This window comes from Narcine bancroftii, chromosome 13, assembly GCF_036971445.1.
Source record: "Narcine bancroftii isolate sNarBan1 chromosome 13, sNarBan1.hap1, whole genome shotgun sequence".
Taxonomy (NCBI): Eukaryota; Metazoa; Chordata; class Chondrichthyes; order Torpediniformes; family Narcinidae; genus Narcine; species Narcine bancroftii.
The window spans coordinates 51004294-51019193 of record NC_091481.1 but is presented as its reverse complement, the minus strand read 5'-3'; the positions used below and the strand labels follow the sequence as shown (position 1 = coordinate 51019193).

The 14900-nt window shown below is 40.7% G+C and overlaps 1 protein-coding gene across 1 annotated transcript; it reads right to left on the bottom strand.

Annotated features, from left to right (window-relative positions):
- Nucleotides 1–561: 561 nt before the first annotated feature.
- LOC138748035 (probable G-protein coupled receptor 139) lies at nt 562–7216 on the bottom strand. The gene is given in 2 exon segments (XM_069907737.1): nt 562–1553; nt 7150–7216. Coding segments are annotated over 2 exon segments (1059 nt in total).
- Nucleotides 7217–14900: the final 7684 nt, after the last annotated feature.

The following is a 14900-nucleotide window of genomic DNA, read 5'->3' as shown; positions in this document are numbered from 1 at the left end:
AGGAATGGGGTTAAACAGGTGCTGATTTACAATTAATCGATGTAATCAAAGTTCATTAATCGGCACCAAATATTTTGAAGCATTTGCAAGTTTCCAAATTGTGTTGATGTGTGGTCTGAGACGAAAGGATGCATCAAATGTCAAAATATAATTTTGGATTGCAGGAAATAATTTATCCTGTTATTATGGCCATTGGCATCTCGGGAAAATGTTTTCCCTACCATTTAGTTTCGTGCTCAGTTAGTTCCTGGGTGTGTTCCAATTGTCCTTCGTGACATTCGTACATTTTTTCTGGTTGTAATTTGGTCCAACAACAGTACACGTCTTGCCCCTGTTCGTTTCACCCTGCACTTCTCAGGACATGACATGTCCAATTATTTCTCTATGAATTCATGCCATTCCCTGAAAGCTGAACAAACCCAACAGTTGTCTGTTAAAATGATCGTCAGTTGCTCAAAGATTTCTCTGTATTTTGGACTTGTTTCCACAATTGATACATGATCCAACCCATTCTCTTTATAGGACACGTGGCATAGGCATCATCCAATTTATCAATTGTTTCTAAACTCTTGCAGTCCTATAATGTCCTTTCAATATTTCGTTTGCAGGTTCAATGCAAAGACTTTTGCACCATTCGTGAGTTAATTTATTGTTTAATTTCCGAATGATCAGAACAAGTGCCATCACTGGATATTTTACCACACTCGCAAATTCCTGCCGAAACTTAGACTGAGTCACGCCATAAATAAAAGTATTTGTACACAGGCTTACGTTTTGTAATAAATATCCGACTTGTCCAAAGATGTATTCATTAGGTGTGTAATCATTTGTATTTTTGCCTGCAACATTATAATATAAATAATCAACGAGAGTAGTTAACCACAGGAAAATGAAGCTACCGGAGATTGTGAAGAGTAAGACCACAGACCTCCTCCTGCTCTCCAGCTCCGGGTCTTTGCAAATCTCCACCTTGTTCTGACCCTTCAGGGCCTTTCGGACGCGACTGGCCAGTAGAATGTGCCTCACGGACAGAACATTGAAAAGTAATATTACAGCAAAAGGGACCAAGGGAACGACAACTTTGTCAAATCGGCTATATTGCACCCACCCAGGATCTGTAAAATAGGATGTTTTTCTATCACAGAACCAAGGCACGTTGTCAATTATCACTCGCGCTTCAGAAGTAAAATAGAACGGTGCGTTTTTTAAACACATCAGAACGCCCGTTGTTGACAGAACTACAGTCGCAGTTTTCCCGCTGCAATACATAGTTTTCAGATTCCGGCAACAGATGAGGACAAACCGGTCAAAGGTGAAGTTGACAGTGAACCAAACAGAACAGTCTCTCGTGGCGCACATCAGTACAAAAATTATGTTGCAGTACGGATATATATCTAGAAAGGTTCCAGGGAAATAGAAACGGATCCGCCTCAATATCACAGCGGAGATCACCGCCAGTAGATCTGCTGCAGCCATGAAGACAAGGTAGCGAGTGGTGCAGGTGGAGAGTCCGCACTTTCGCCGGGATAGGACCACAATCGCCAGGACATTAACTGGACAAATAGAAAACAAAATTGCAGATTGCTGACAAACCGTCCTCCCTCTCAAAGCTCCGATAAGAACTGACATGGGTGAATACCGGGTGTAATCTGAGGGGAGATTTGAAATAAATCACATTACTGTTTAAAGCACCACATTACCTCTGGAAAACGCGTTGACGGGTGCATCAACAGCAGTGCATATGTTTTCGTAAATTTGATAGGGGTGAATAAAAGTTGTCATTTCTGATTTCGACTCAATCGGGAATAATCACTCGCGACGTTTTGGACACATATGGAAGCGATTCGGATGTGAACATCTAGACATTTCATTAGAGAAATGCATTTCAGGCCATCACATAAACCAAGCTCTCTTCCTCAGACTCTGTCTGCAAATACAACCCCAGTCTTATGAACATTACCAGCATATTAAAGACCCAATCCCGCTCTGGCTTCCTGTAACCTTGTATCTCTTATGAATGAAACAGAATAAATAACTTTTATATTGTAGTTTACTTTGTGAATCTGATTGTCATATTCTGAATTCGTTAGAAACACATGATATCTTTTAGTCTTTATATGGACCATTGTTGAGAGAAAGGCTGTTTCATCCAATTATTTATGAGCATTCAGATAATCACAATCTTGAACTATAACTTCCCATTGAACTTGTTTTGGTTAAACTATACACTGAAAAATATAAACGCGCAGATCGAAGAAAATGTCTTCCCAACTGATAAAAATGCTCTTTAAAATACTTCTCAGTGATTGAAACAATTGCAATGCTTTCAATCGCAGTTTTCTCTGTATCATCCATGAAGGTTTTGAATATGTTATTTACACTGACTTTTTTCAGTTTGTTTATTTTACATTCAACTCGACTTTAATGATTGGTAATATTTACAATTCAACACGAATTTCAGCGCCAATGAGAGAAAGATATGAACTTAATGTTAGTATTATTAGATAAGTTGGTATATGGTTTTCATAAACACAAATATCTCAAGCCGAAGCCTTCATGAATTTTGATTCAATGACACGAAATGCACCATCCCCATGATTACAGAATCTGCCTCTGCCACCTCTTCCTCCCATTGCCATCCAGAATATTTTTTTAGCAGTTTTCAGTCCTTTGCTTGAATGACGCCCAATGGGTGGACTGTGTGAAGTTATTGGAGTATGTTCCACGATTCAGATGTAAAGAATCTGAGCGTGATATCGGCAACTTCATGGTAATGGGAAGAAGGAAGAAATGCGATACCTTTTATATATGTCATCAACTATAATAACATGAGAACATTAATCATTTCAGGGCAACTATCAATAGAATAGTTATTAAAATATATTTAGCTGGTCATTTTGAAAATCAAATCTGAGTGAATAATCACAACATGATACAGCATGTGGAGTGAAGTGGAGGACTTTGAAGAATGAAGAGGAGGAGAGAGATCTGGGAATAACGGTAGTCGTTTTGTGAAAGTGGATTCTCATGAAATAGGGTGGCGAAGAATGTTTTTCTTACGATGGCCTTTATAAATTGAAGCATTAAATATAGGAGCTGGGAGGTGATGTTGAGAATGTTCAAGGCGTTGGTGAAGCTAAATATGGAATACTGTGTGCAGTTCTGAACCCCAAATTATAGGAAGGATATTTATAAAGTAGAGAGGGTCCAGAGAAGATTTACTAAAATGTTGCCTGGATTGCAGTATCTAGAACACAAAGAACGATTGAGTAGATGGATCTTTATTCATTGGAGCTTGGAAGGTTGAGGGGGGGGTTGTTAGAGGTGTACAAAATTATGAGGGGGCTAGATAGAAGAGACGTGAAAAAGCTCTTCCCCTTTTGCATGGATGAGACTGGAAAATTAATTGTTAGGGGCTGAAGTTTAGAAGTAATATTTTGTCATTTAGGAGAAAGTTGGATGAGTGCATGGATGTGAGGATGTTGAAGAGTTATGGACATGGAGCAGGTAGATAGGACTAGTGGAGTTCTATTAAATCGGTGAGGTCTAGAGGGGACGAGATGGCATGCTTCTGTACTCTAATTGTTTTATGGTTATATGGTTATAAAAGATTCAGGTACGGTTACAAAACATTTTGGACATTCTGCCGAGCATAAATGTCTTAATTAAGTTAAGTTCTTTCGGTGCATGTCATAGGCATGACTGTAAAGATTCGATATCTGGAAGTATCTGAAATGTTATTATTTTACGTGCTTCTACCACAACTGCTGGAAAGTCTTTCCATGCATCTACTACTCCATTCATCATTGCCTGTCAATCGAAATGAACTTTTTCGCAAATGAAACATATTTGTCTGCACAGTTTTACAAAGATAAAATTTCTGCCGTTTGATAGGTTTCAATTATTTTCAAAATCAAGGATTATTAAGTAATGACAATAAGAGCAATAGTTGCATTGTCCGCTCAGAGAATGGAAACAAGTGCAAATATGGTTTTTTTACGCATAATAATAGAACAGCTGGATTCGTTAGGTGAGGCTAGTCCACCACTCATTTTGGATCTCCCGGAGTTTGCACTGAAGATGGTTGCATGCGCGACCGAAGGCTCGTTTCTTCTCTGACCAGGACAGCTTTGCAAGGTGAGCCTGGTGGGCAGCTCGCTTCTTTCCCAGCAGCTCCTGGATTTCCTGGTTGCTTTCGTCGAACCAGTCCTTGTTTTACCTGGAGGAGAAGCCAGTACTTCTTCAGTGGATTGCAGTATGGCAGTCTTCAGCTGATCCCAGAGGGTGTCAGTGGACGAGTCCATGAGGCGGATTGCATCCTCAAACTTTGCTTTGAGGTTTGCCTGGAAGTTTCCTCTCACTTCGTCTGACTGCAAGTTTCCAACATTGAACCTCTTTCTGGGGTCTTTACTGTTCCTGGACTTTGGCTTGAAGTGAAGGTTGAGCTTGAAGCGAACCAGCCAGTGGTCAGTGTGGTATTCCGCGTTGGACATGACCCTGGTGTGGAGCACATCTCGTTTGTCTCTTTCTCACAGCAGGACGTAGTCCAGGAGGTGCCAGTGTTTGGATCGGGGATGCATCCAGGTAGTCTTCAGGCTGTTCCTCTGCTGAAAAATGGTGTTTGTAATGACAAGCCACTGTTCTGCGCAGAGCTCCAACCGGAGACGCCCATTGTCATTCCACTTGCGACACCATGCTTGCCCAGGAATCCTGGCCAGGTGTCTGAGTCTTTGCTGACGCTAGCATTGAAGTCGCCAAGGACGACAACCTTGTCAGCTGTAGGGGTGCATTGAATGAAGTTGCGCAGATCAGTGTAGAACTTGTCCTTTTCTACTGGTTCCGCCTGGAGGATTGGAGCATCGACACTGATGAGGGTGATGCGATGCTTGTTTTGAAGGGGGAGTCGCATGGACATGATCCGGTCCGAGTGGCCTGTCGGGAGGTTTTCGAGTTTGGAGGCAATGGAACCCAGCTCAGCGCGGACACTGAGGACTTCAGGGATTTTTACGAAGCTCTAAAGGCTGTGCATGGCCCCTCACCCCAAGTCCAAAGCCTGCTGCGCAGCTCAGATGACAAACTCCTCCTCAGCAACAGGATCTCCATCCTCAACCGATGGTCAGACCACTTCCAATCTTTTTTTCAGTGCCAACCGCTCAGTCCAAGAATCCGCCCTGCTCCAGCTCCCTCAACAGCCCTTAAGGCTAGAGCTGGATGAGGTCCTCACCCGGGAAGAGACATATAAGGCAATTGAACAACTGAAAAGTGGCAAAGCAGCAGGTATGGATGGAATCCCCCCAGATGTCTGGAAGGCTGGCGGCAAAACTCTGCATGCCAAACTGCATGAATTTTTCAAGCTCTGCTGGGACCAAGGAAAGCTGCCTCAGGATCTTCGTGATGCCATCATCATCACCCTCTACAAAAACAAAGGCGAGAAATCAGACTGCTCAAACTACAGGGGAATCACGCTGCACTCCATTGCAGGAAAAATCTTCGCTAGGATTCTCCTAAATAGAATAATACCTAGTGTTGTTGAAAATGTTCTCCCAGAATCACAGAGCGGCTTTCGCGCAAACAGAGGAACTACTGACATGGTCTTTGCCCTCAGGGAGCTCCAGGAAAAGTGCAGAGAACAAAACAAAGGACTCTACATCACCTTTGTTGACCTTACCAAAGCCTTCGACACCATGAGTAGGAAGAGGCTTTGGCAAATACTAGAGCACCTCGGATGCCACACAAAGTTCCTCAACATGGTTATCCAACTGCACGAAAACCAACAAGGTCGGGTCAGATACAGCAATGACCTCTCTGAACCCTTCTCCATTAACAATGGTGTGAAGCAAGGTTGTGTTCTTGCACCAACCCTCTTTTCAATCTTCTTCACCATGATGCTGAAACAAGCCATGAAAGACCTCAACAATGAAGACACTGTTTACATCCAGTACCGCATGGATGGCAGTCTCTTCAATCTGAGGCACCTGCAAGCTCACACCAAGACACAAGAGCAACTTGTCCGTCAACTACTCTTTTCGGACAATGCCACTTTAGTTGCCCATTCAGAGCCAGCTCTTCAGCGCTTGACATCCTGTTTTGCGTAAACAGCCAAAATGTTTGGCCTGGAAGTCAGCCTGAAGAAAGCTGAGGTCCTCCATCAGCCAGATCCCCACCATGACTACCAGCCCCCCCAAATCCTCATCGGGCACACAAAACTCAAAACGGTAAACCAGTTTACCTATCTCTTTGTTGCACCATTTCATTGGATGCAAGGATTGACAATGAGATAGACAACAGACTCGCTAAAGCAAATAGCACCTTTGGAAGACTACACAAAGTCTGGAAAAACAACCAACTGAAAAACCTCACAAAGATTAGCGTATACAGAGCCGTTGTCATACCCACACACATGTTTGGATCCGAATCATGGGTCCTCTACCGGCATCACCTACAGCTCCTAGAACGCTTCCACCAGCATTGTCTCTGCTCCATCTTCAACATTCATTCGAGTGACTTCATCTCCAACATCGAAGTACTCGAGATGGCAGAGGCTGACAGCATCGAATCCACGCTGCTGAAGATCCAACTGCGCTGGGTAGGTCACGTCTACAGAATGGAGGACCATCGCCTTCCCAAGATCGTGTTATATGGCAAGCTCTCCACTGGCCACCCAGACAGAGGTGCATCAAAGAAGAGGTACAAGGACTGCCTAAAGAAATCTCTTGGTGCCTGCCACATTGACCACCACCCATGGGCTGATATCGCCTCAAACCGTGCATCTTGGCACCTCACAGTTCGGCGGGCAGCAACCTCCTTTGAAGAAGACCGCAGTGCCCACCTCACTGACAAAAGACAAAGGAGGGAAAACCCAACACCCAACCCCAACCAACCAATTTTCCCTTGCAACCGCTGCAACCTTATCTGCCTGTTCCACATCGGATTTGTCAGCCACAAACGAGCCTGCAGCTGACGTGGACATTACCCCTCCATAAATCTTCGTCCGCGAAGCCAAGCCAAAGAAGAATAGAACAGCATTGTTGGTAAAAATAAAAATTGAGCGTCCTCTCCTTTGGAAGTGAATTCAAGAAAGTTCAGAGCACTGGTGAAAATACCATATGAGAATTAGAGATTCAATGTTAATCGTTGACATATACTCACCAACAACTCCAACAAATGCAATAATCATGTAGCATACTCTTTAAAAAGTGTCAAATGTTGCCAACATTTTCTATATGAACGGCTTGGTCTAGGCAAGTATAGACGTTTGCATTGACATACGTGGCGTCAAGTTCCTTTTAAGCACCTTGTCAATTATATGATGTGAGTTCCCCAGAGGGACATCCAGTTGGAACATTACTCAAAAGAGTTATTTTTAAAATAATGTAAATAAATTACGACATTTTGTGATTCGGATAGGAATACTCCCACTCCAGGCACATTGGAAAGCAAGCGTAGGACAGGGAACGGTCAATCAACACATTTTAACCTTTCAATTTGGCGGTGGAGCTTCATTCATCGCAAGGCTACAGGGAGGCGAAGGATAGTAGATTTCGTCTGAGTCGATATGTTCCTAAAAGTAGAGATATCAACATGATGCAGATCAACGCAAGTTCACTTTAGCACAATGGTAAATCACAGGAGCTTCACAAAAGTTTGATTAAAAAATGGATGAAACGGAAATACACAAAACGGGAAGCTAAAAACCATGAATAATGCGAAAATTAGTCATGTGCTCTAAAGATTGAATTGGAGATGGTCAGAGTATGGCGAAAGATGGGGGGCTGCAGAATGCCGAGCTGCTCATCGCCAGGATCCGTGTTTTGTGAGGAGACTGAGACTGATCATTGGTCATGTCTCCAAAGAGGAATTTTATATTTGTGAATTGAGTGTGGCTTTCCATCTTGAAATTGCTGACAATAGTTGCGCATTTCAGGCAGATGCGCAAATACATTTGTTGCCATTCATAAGATTAGCATCTTGCGTTATTTATGATAAAGATGTTCTAAAATAAGTGCTTGTCTCCGAAATTTTTCGTTAAGACCCAACTCAGTAGTTGTATTTCAGTACGCGGAAACCAAACAGTGAATATGACAAAACAAGAATCTGGGACAAAATAGACCGTTTGAGATTTTTAAAGTTCGAAATCGCCTTTCACATTTTATTGTTAGTGTATATGCATAAATCACACACAAACATGAAATTCGTTTTTTGGGGAGCCCAGGAAACTTTTTTTACCTTATTTGTATTCAAAAAAAACCCTCAAGAATAATATATGAATAAAGGTAGAGAATTTGAAAAAAAATATTCTGACACAGGAATACTGAAAAAAAAATGTTCAGTTAGAAGTAATATGCAAAACCTGAGTCCTTAAATGAGTTTGGTGTTCAGGACTGGTTCGATGAGGGAAGGTTTCATCTCGAGCCTCGTCGAACAAGGGTTTGTAACTTTTTCCCGATAGTAGCAGCGAGAACTGAGCATGTCCTGGGTGGTATTGGACCCTTGTTGATTGGTGCTTAACTCCTACTATAGATTTTCTCGATGGTGCAGAGAGTTTTGCGAGTGTCCACTACCTTTCAGATGGCGTTCTGTTCATAGGATTCGGTAACTCTATACACTATTCACGACACATGTAGATATTTTTCCAAGATTTCCAATTTCATACCAAACATCTGAAGATTTCTCAGGAAGTCGATGGGTCTCCGCGATTTATTTACCATGAATGGGACTCCGACAGAGTGACTCTGACTCGGTGTGGTATAGAACAGATAGTTAATAGTAAAGAGAATATGTATGCCAAGACAATTTCTGGATTGGGGTGCTTGAGTTACACAAAAATGTTGTAAGTTCTTCCTAATGATAGAAGAGGGAATAATGTACATTTCTGGACTTCTCTAAATCCCAGTGGCACCACGATAAGATGATCGAATTTTTCGTTGGATGCAGGAGTCCAAACAGGGAACTACTTTCAAGATAAAATCGGATTGCTTTAAAAGCAGCAAAGTCTATTCCCGGAAATGTTCGTGTTGACTAGGGTTGGTGGAAGAGCACGGAATGGATCGCCACCAACAGGAGTTAGAAGCTCGACTCTTCATCATGAGAGAGCCGCCGGATGGTTTGAACATTCCATTTTATCCAACCAACGCTCACAACACTATAGGGCTTGCAAGGAGATATGCATTGAGTTTAATAAATGCCTACTCCAATTTTATTTTTTTTCCTTTTTGAGCGAATCCCAACTATGGTTGGGGATCATCAGGTTTTTCGACAGGAAGCGGGAGGTATTCATTTTGGCCAGGTTCCCTTTATCTCAAGCATTCTTGGTTTCCTTTTATAGTGTGGATCCGAAGTGGGGTGGCCCCTTGTGCTGGACGGGGAAGATCGGGATAGATGCTACATGTATAAATATCTGTTTTCGAGGTAATCCAGAGCTGAGTGGAGAGTACAGCGTTAATAGATGTTTCGCTCACGTTGAGCAGAAAAGGAACACAAATCGGATAGGCTGATATTCTTCCTGAACAGAAGAACAACGCAGTGCCATGGATATTTTTTTTTGATCCCAATGTTTCTTGACTTTCACTGATTTGTCAACCGTTATCAGGTTTCTTGTTTGCTTTCAAGATCGTGCTCTGAATTGTGGGAAATCATGTGTCATTACAGTTGCGAGAGACTTGAAGTTTGTGCCAAATTTTAAATTCTATCCTTCTCTCTTTCCCTCCATTACCCATTGGACTTTCTTTTTCGGTCTCTATCCCCCCCCCCCCCAACACACACATGCACACACACACACACACACACACACACACACACACACACACACACACACACACACACACACACACACACACACACACACACACACACTAACACACACACACACACGTAAATACTGCAAGAGAATATTTGAAGATGTTTTTAGGAGATGAATTGGGAAAGATAGAATAGGGTCCATATACACACTTTGAAACAGATCTAATTTGAAAATACTGGAGATTTCACACCCATAGTACTTTGCAGAAACTGTGCAGAATGCCAAAAGATTTCATGTGCCTGTTAATTTCAGTGAATAAATGGACTATTGTCTTTAAAGTCACAGCAAGAGACAAACTGTCTCTTGGTACCTCTTTGCAGAAAGGTCACAAATATGTCCTCGTTGACCTAACAACAGGATATAACCCAAAGCACTGACTTATATTGTTTACTGGGTAGGTTGATGGTTCTTTTGCGAGTGAGAGAGAGAGAGAGAGAGAGAGAGAGAGAGAGAGAGAGAGAGAGAGAGAGAGATGGGTCTTTGACTGTGTGACACTGAAAGCTATAAAAAGACCATGAGAAGCAGTTGGAACTGAATGAGAATCTCCAGAGTGGCGGTTGACTGGACGTGCTATCGGTCTGATGTTTCTCTTGGAATAAACGGAACAGAAAGGAACTTCATTATAGCCTGGAAGAAAGAGGTTATAATCGCTGATGGGACAAATTTCATCAGTAAAACACTGAGGTGACTAATAGTTGTAGAAGACCTTGAACCTCGCATCTCTCTCTACAAAACCAACACGAAACCCTCTGAGCGAGCACGAAAGCCCAGTGAACTTTATACATGTCCAATTATGTGCACAGTAACAAGACTTGCCTGCAACCAGAAAACTTGGTAGAATGGGAAGTGAGATTGCACTGTGAACCAAAGACCTTCTTAAATTAACACACACGTGGGCTTAGAATTAGAAGAGGATTAAGTTACATTATTAAGTTAATAGTGTTAAGTTAAATTTTGATTCTGTCTTCATAATTAAAGATAATTCCAAAATACCTTTTGTTTAAGTAGCCATTTGTGCTGGTGAATATCTATTGTTGCTGGGTTTTGGGGCCCTTTGGGCTCGTAACCTTTTATGAAGCTCGTCCAGTCGATGAAACTCGTGTGTTGTAGGTTATTGGTCAATTGGCTTTCTTCCAAGCTAATTTAACGTTTTAGTCTGTAAAACTATAGCAATTGATGTTGATAATTTTTTTGTCACAACCATCACCTACAGAGCAGAAGAGCAGGAGAAAAGATGAACTGATGGTTATTTATAAGGCAATAAAATGGACTGGTTATGCATTGCACGAGGAAAGTACAAATACAGAGGATTATAGTGAAATATTATATAGGTGATGGAAAATTTGTTGAGAAAGACAGAAGATTTTCCAGAGGATAGATCTGGTGAGTTGCAATTGGAAATGAATAAACCGAGGATGGAAAAAGAAAGAGAAAAATTGAGGGTGTTTGAGGCTGAGAAACAGATATAGATATGAGGAAGTCCAAGTGGGAAAGAAAGTAGAAAACGCTGAAAAGTAAGTGAAGAGGCTGAAAAACAAAAGATATATCAGGCAGAGGAAGTTGAAAACCAGAGGAGGTATGAGTTAGAGTTGGCTGAAAGATGAATCAAATATGACTTGGAAAAGTCCGAAAGGGGCAGACGGTTTCAATTAGAGAGGATGAAAATTGAGAAGGAGGAAAGTAAGGGAACTGAGTCTGTAACTCCTGGAGGGAGGTTTTTGGCAAGTAGAGAGGTAAATCTAGTGCCTCCTTTTGATGAGGGAGATACAGATACATATCTCAGCTTTTTGAAAAGTTTGCTGAGATCTCAAGATGGCCAAAAGGAAAATAGTCTCTTATGCTCCAAGGTCTATTGAAGGGAAATGCACAAATTGAAAACTCTAGTTTGACTGCACAGAAAGTGGCAAATTATGATACTGTTAAACAAGCAGAATTGAAAGCTTATGAGTTGGTTTCAGAAGCTATAGATAAAAATGAGTTTGATGAAAACGTAAAAACAATCTTGTTTTGGATTTTGCTCTTAATAAATCTGTATGATTTGAATTTTGGTGCACCTCAAAAGGAATAAATTATGATATTGAAATATTGAATGAATTGATGTCAATTCAGGAAATTAAAAAGATGTGTTCTAAAGGAGATTAAATTATTCCTGGATGAGAGAGACGTGGGACATAGTGACAAACAGCTAGATTAGCAGACAAATTTGCCTTGAATCACAAAGGTACATCTCATAGGCGTTTTCAGAAATTTAATGTGTAACAGCCTGTTCAGAGGGTTAATATGGAGTAGAATAGTAGGCCTGCAATTAAACCTGTGCTTACTTGCCTAACAGACCCCAAAACCCAGAAGCAATAGACATTCATCAAGTGGTTTTAAAAACAAGAGTTTTTAATTATTTTTAAATATGGAAATAGTATCAAACTTTAATTTATCTCTATACTTAACTAACCCAAATTAACCCACTTCTAATTCTGAGCACACGTGTGTGTAATGTCTGTGTAAATTTAAGAAAAGTTATTTGGTTCACAGTTCATTCTCACTTTTCCTTCTTCCAAGTTCACGAGTTGCAGGCCATTATATACTGTACACAGAATTTAACATGTATAACGTTCACCAGGCTTTCGTGCTCGGATGATAAATGTTTAACACTGAGGAAGGTTTTTGCAGGGTTTGCAGAGTGAGATTTGTTATTCCAGGAGTTCCACAACCAAGGTAACACCATCAGTCACCAGAAATGTCTCGCTGATAAAACTTGCCTCATCAGGTTCTTCCAGATGGTAGCCTCTTTCTTCAGGCTAGCACAGAGTTCCTTTCTGTTCCACTTATTCCACTGTTCAGCTCCTTTCATTGTCGGACATACAAGCTGAGAGAGCTTATAGAGATTGGTCTCACCTCTCTCTCTCTCTCTCTCTCTCTCTCTCTCTCTCTCTCTCTCTCTCTCTCTCTTACTCCAACTGCCAATCGTCGGAAATTCCTAATGACTCTCTCACTTGCAAAATAAATCCACCTTCTTCAGCAAACAACAGGAATTCTGCTCTCTTTTTCAAGCTGTTTTCTTTGATAAACAAAACCCAGGGGTGTTACAATTCGCTGAGCACATTGTAGATACTTGCAGCAAAACAGCCAGTTGTTCTCCTCCAGAACAATGGCTATTCATTTTATGACGTTATTTCAATTAGCACCCACTTTTAAATGTGCATGAAAGGCCCCAAAGATCCTGGAATGTTACTGAATATGAATTCCTTAGTCTTTCAAATAATATTTTTTAAAATGAGTGAATGTATGTAACCTCCTCTAAATTTTAACAAATTCTACCATATTTATCCATTACACTCTTACCAGAAAAAGATTAAAGTAAGTGTGGAAAGGACAGAACTTATAGATTAGTAAGTTATTTTTTTCAAAGATACCTGGTCATGCTATTGCAAATTGTCAAGTATTGAAAAAGAAAAAAAAAGGTTTTTTTTTACTAGAAGCATGCATGCTAATGTTCCAAACCTGAGAAGGTTGTCAAGGAAGTTTTCAAACATTTTGTGTCAGAGGGTTTTGTTTCAGTAAAGGAGGGAGAATCACAGGTTCCAGTTAAAATTCTTAGATATGTTGGTGCTTCACACTCATTCTTGGTACAAGTTGTTTTATCTCTGGATGAAAGGACTGACACAGGTGAGGCAAATTTGATTTAAGGTGTTGGATGTGAGGTGGAGTCAATATCTCTTCAAAATATACTGTTAAATTCACTTAGTTAAAGGACATTGTGGTGGGTGTAATTTCACAGTTATCCATGTAGGGGGTCTCATTTTTATTAGGGAATGATTTGGAAGAAGATAACGTTGGGTCAGTTTTGAGATTCACAAGTAGGCCTAAGAAGGATGAGGTGGCAGAGAATTGTGAGATATATCCTCTGTATGCGGTAAACAAGGTCGTTTTCTAAGAAATTGTTGAGAGATAAACAAGATCCTGAGGACAGATTTGCCAAGTACTTCTGAAAGTGTTTTGAAAAAGCAGGGAAATAATGAGAGTAAGGATTCTTCTTTGTCAGGGAATGAGACCAGATACATCTCTTGTTGACATAAGAGACAAAGCAATACCTTCACAGGAGATTTAATAGATGATGTTATTATTCCTTGAAGACAAGTGTTGATGAGAAAATTGAGCCTTCTTGATATTCCAGCTAATGAAGAGTGGGGAGTGATTCATTGGGTGATTGTTCCTAGAAATTACTGGAATGAAATTTTAAATTTAGATCACAGTCCACCTTTAGGTGGTCATCCTGGTGTAAAGAAAACCATGAATAGATTATGAGACAATATTTCTGGCCTGGATTGAGGAATAATATTATAAATTGTTGTTGGGCATGTCATTTTAGTCAAGTTGTGAGAAAACCAGTGTCCTCAGTGGCTCCATTCCAACCTACTCCTGTTTTGGGGGAATTTTTCACTAGGGCAATTGTGCATTGTGTAGGTCCCTTGGTGGAAATAATGTCTGGAAATCAGTATTTGCTAACAATTAAGTGTACAACATCGAAGTTTCCAAAAGCTATAAAATTAAGGAATAGTAAAACCAAAACAGTGGTAAAGGCTCTGGATTTTTCAGAGTGTCTGGATGACCTAAAGAGATCCAGAGTGATCAAGGATCTAACTTTATGTCCGGATTGTTTTGACAGTTGATTTATGAGTTGGGGGAAAAAACAGATCACTTCATCTGCGTACCATCCTGAAACTCAGGGAGCTTTGGAAAGATTTCATACTACTCTTAAAAAAATATGACATGAATTTATTGTCTGGAGAATAGAAATGATTGGGATGAAGATATTCATTTATTGTTATTTCCTGCAAGGGAGTCTGTGCAGGAATCATTAGATTTCATCCCTTTTGAAATTTTGTTTGTAGATTAGGTTAGAATGAGGATGTGCAGTTGGACTTGCTTGATTATGTTTCTATATTTAAGGATAGGCTTCAAATTGAATTGAGAAATGGCTCAGGGTAGAACGAAGCACTTATTTCACAGGAGAGCTCAAGTGAGGTATTTTGAGACAGGAATTGATTTTGTTTCCAACACATGACAATTCTCTAACAGATAGATTTTCTGGAATGTACGTAAT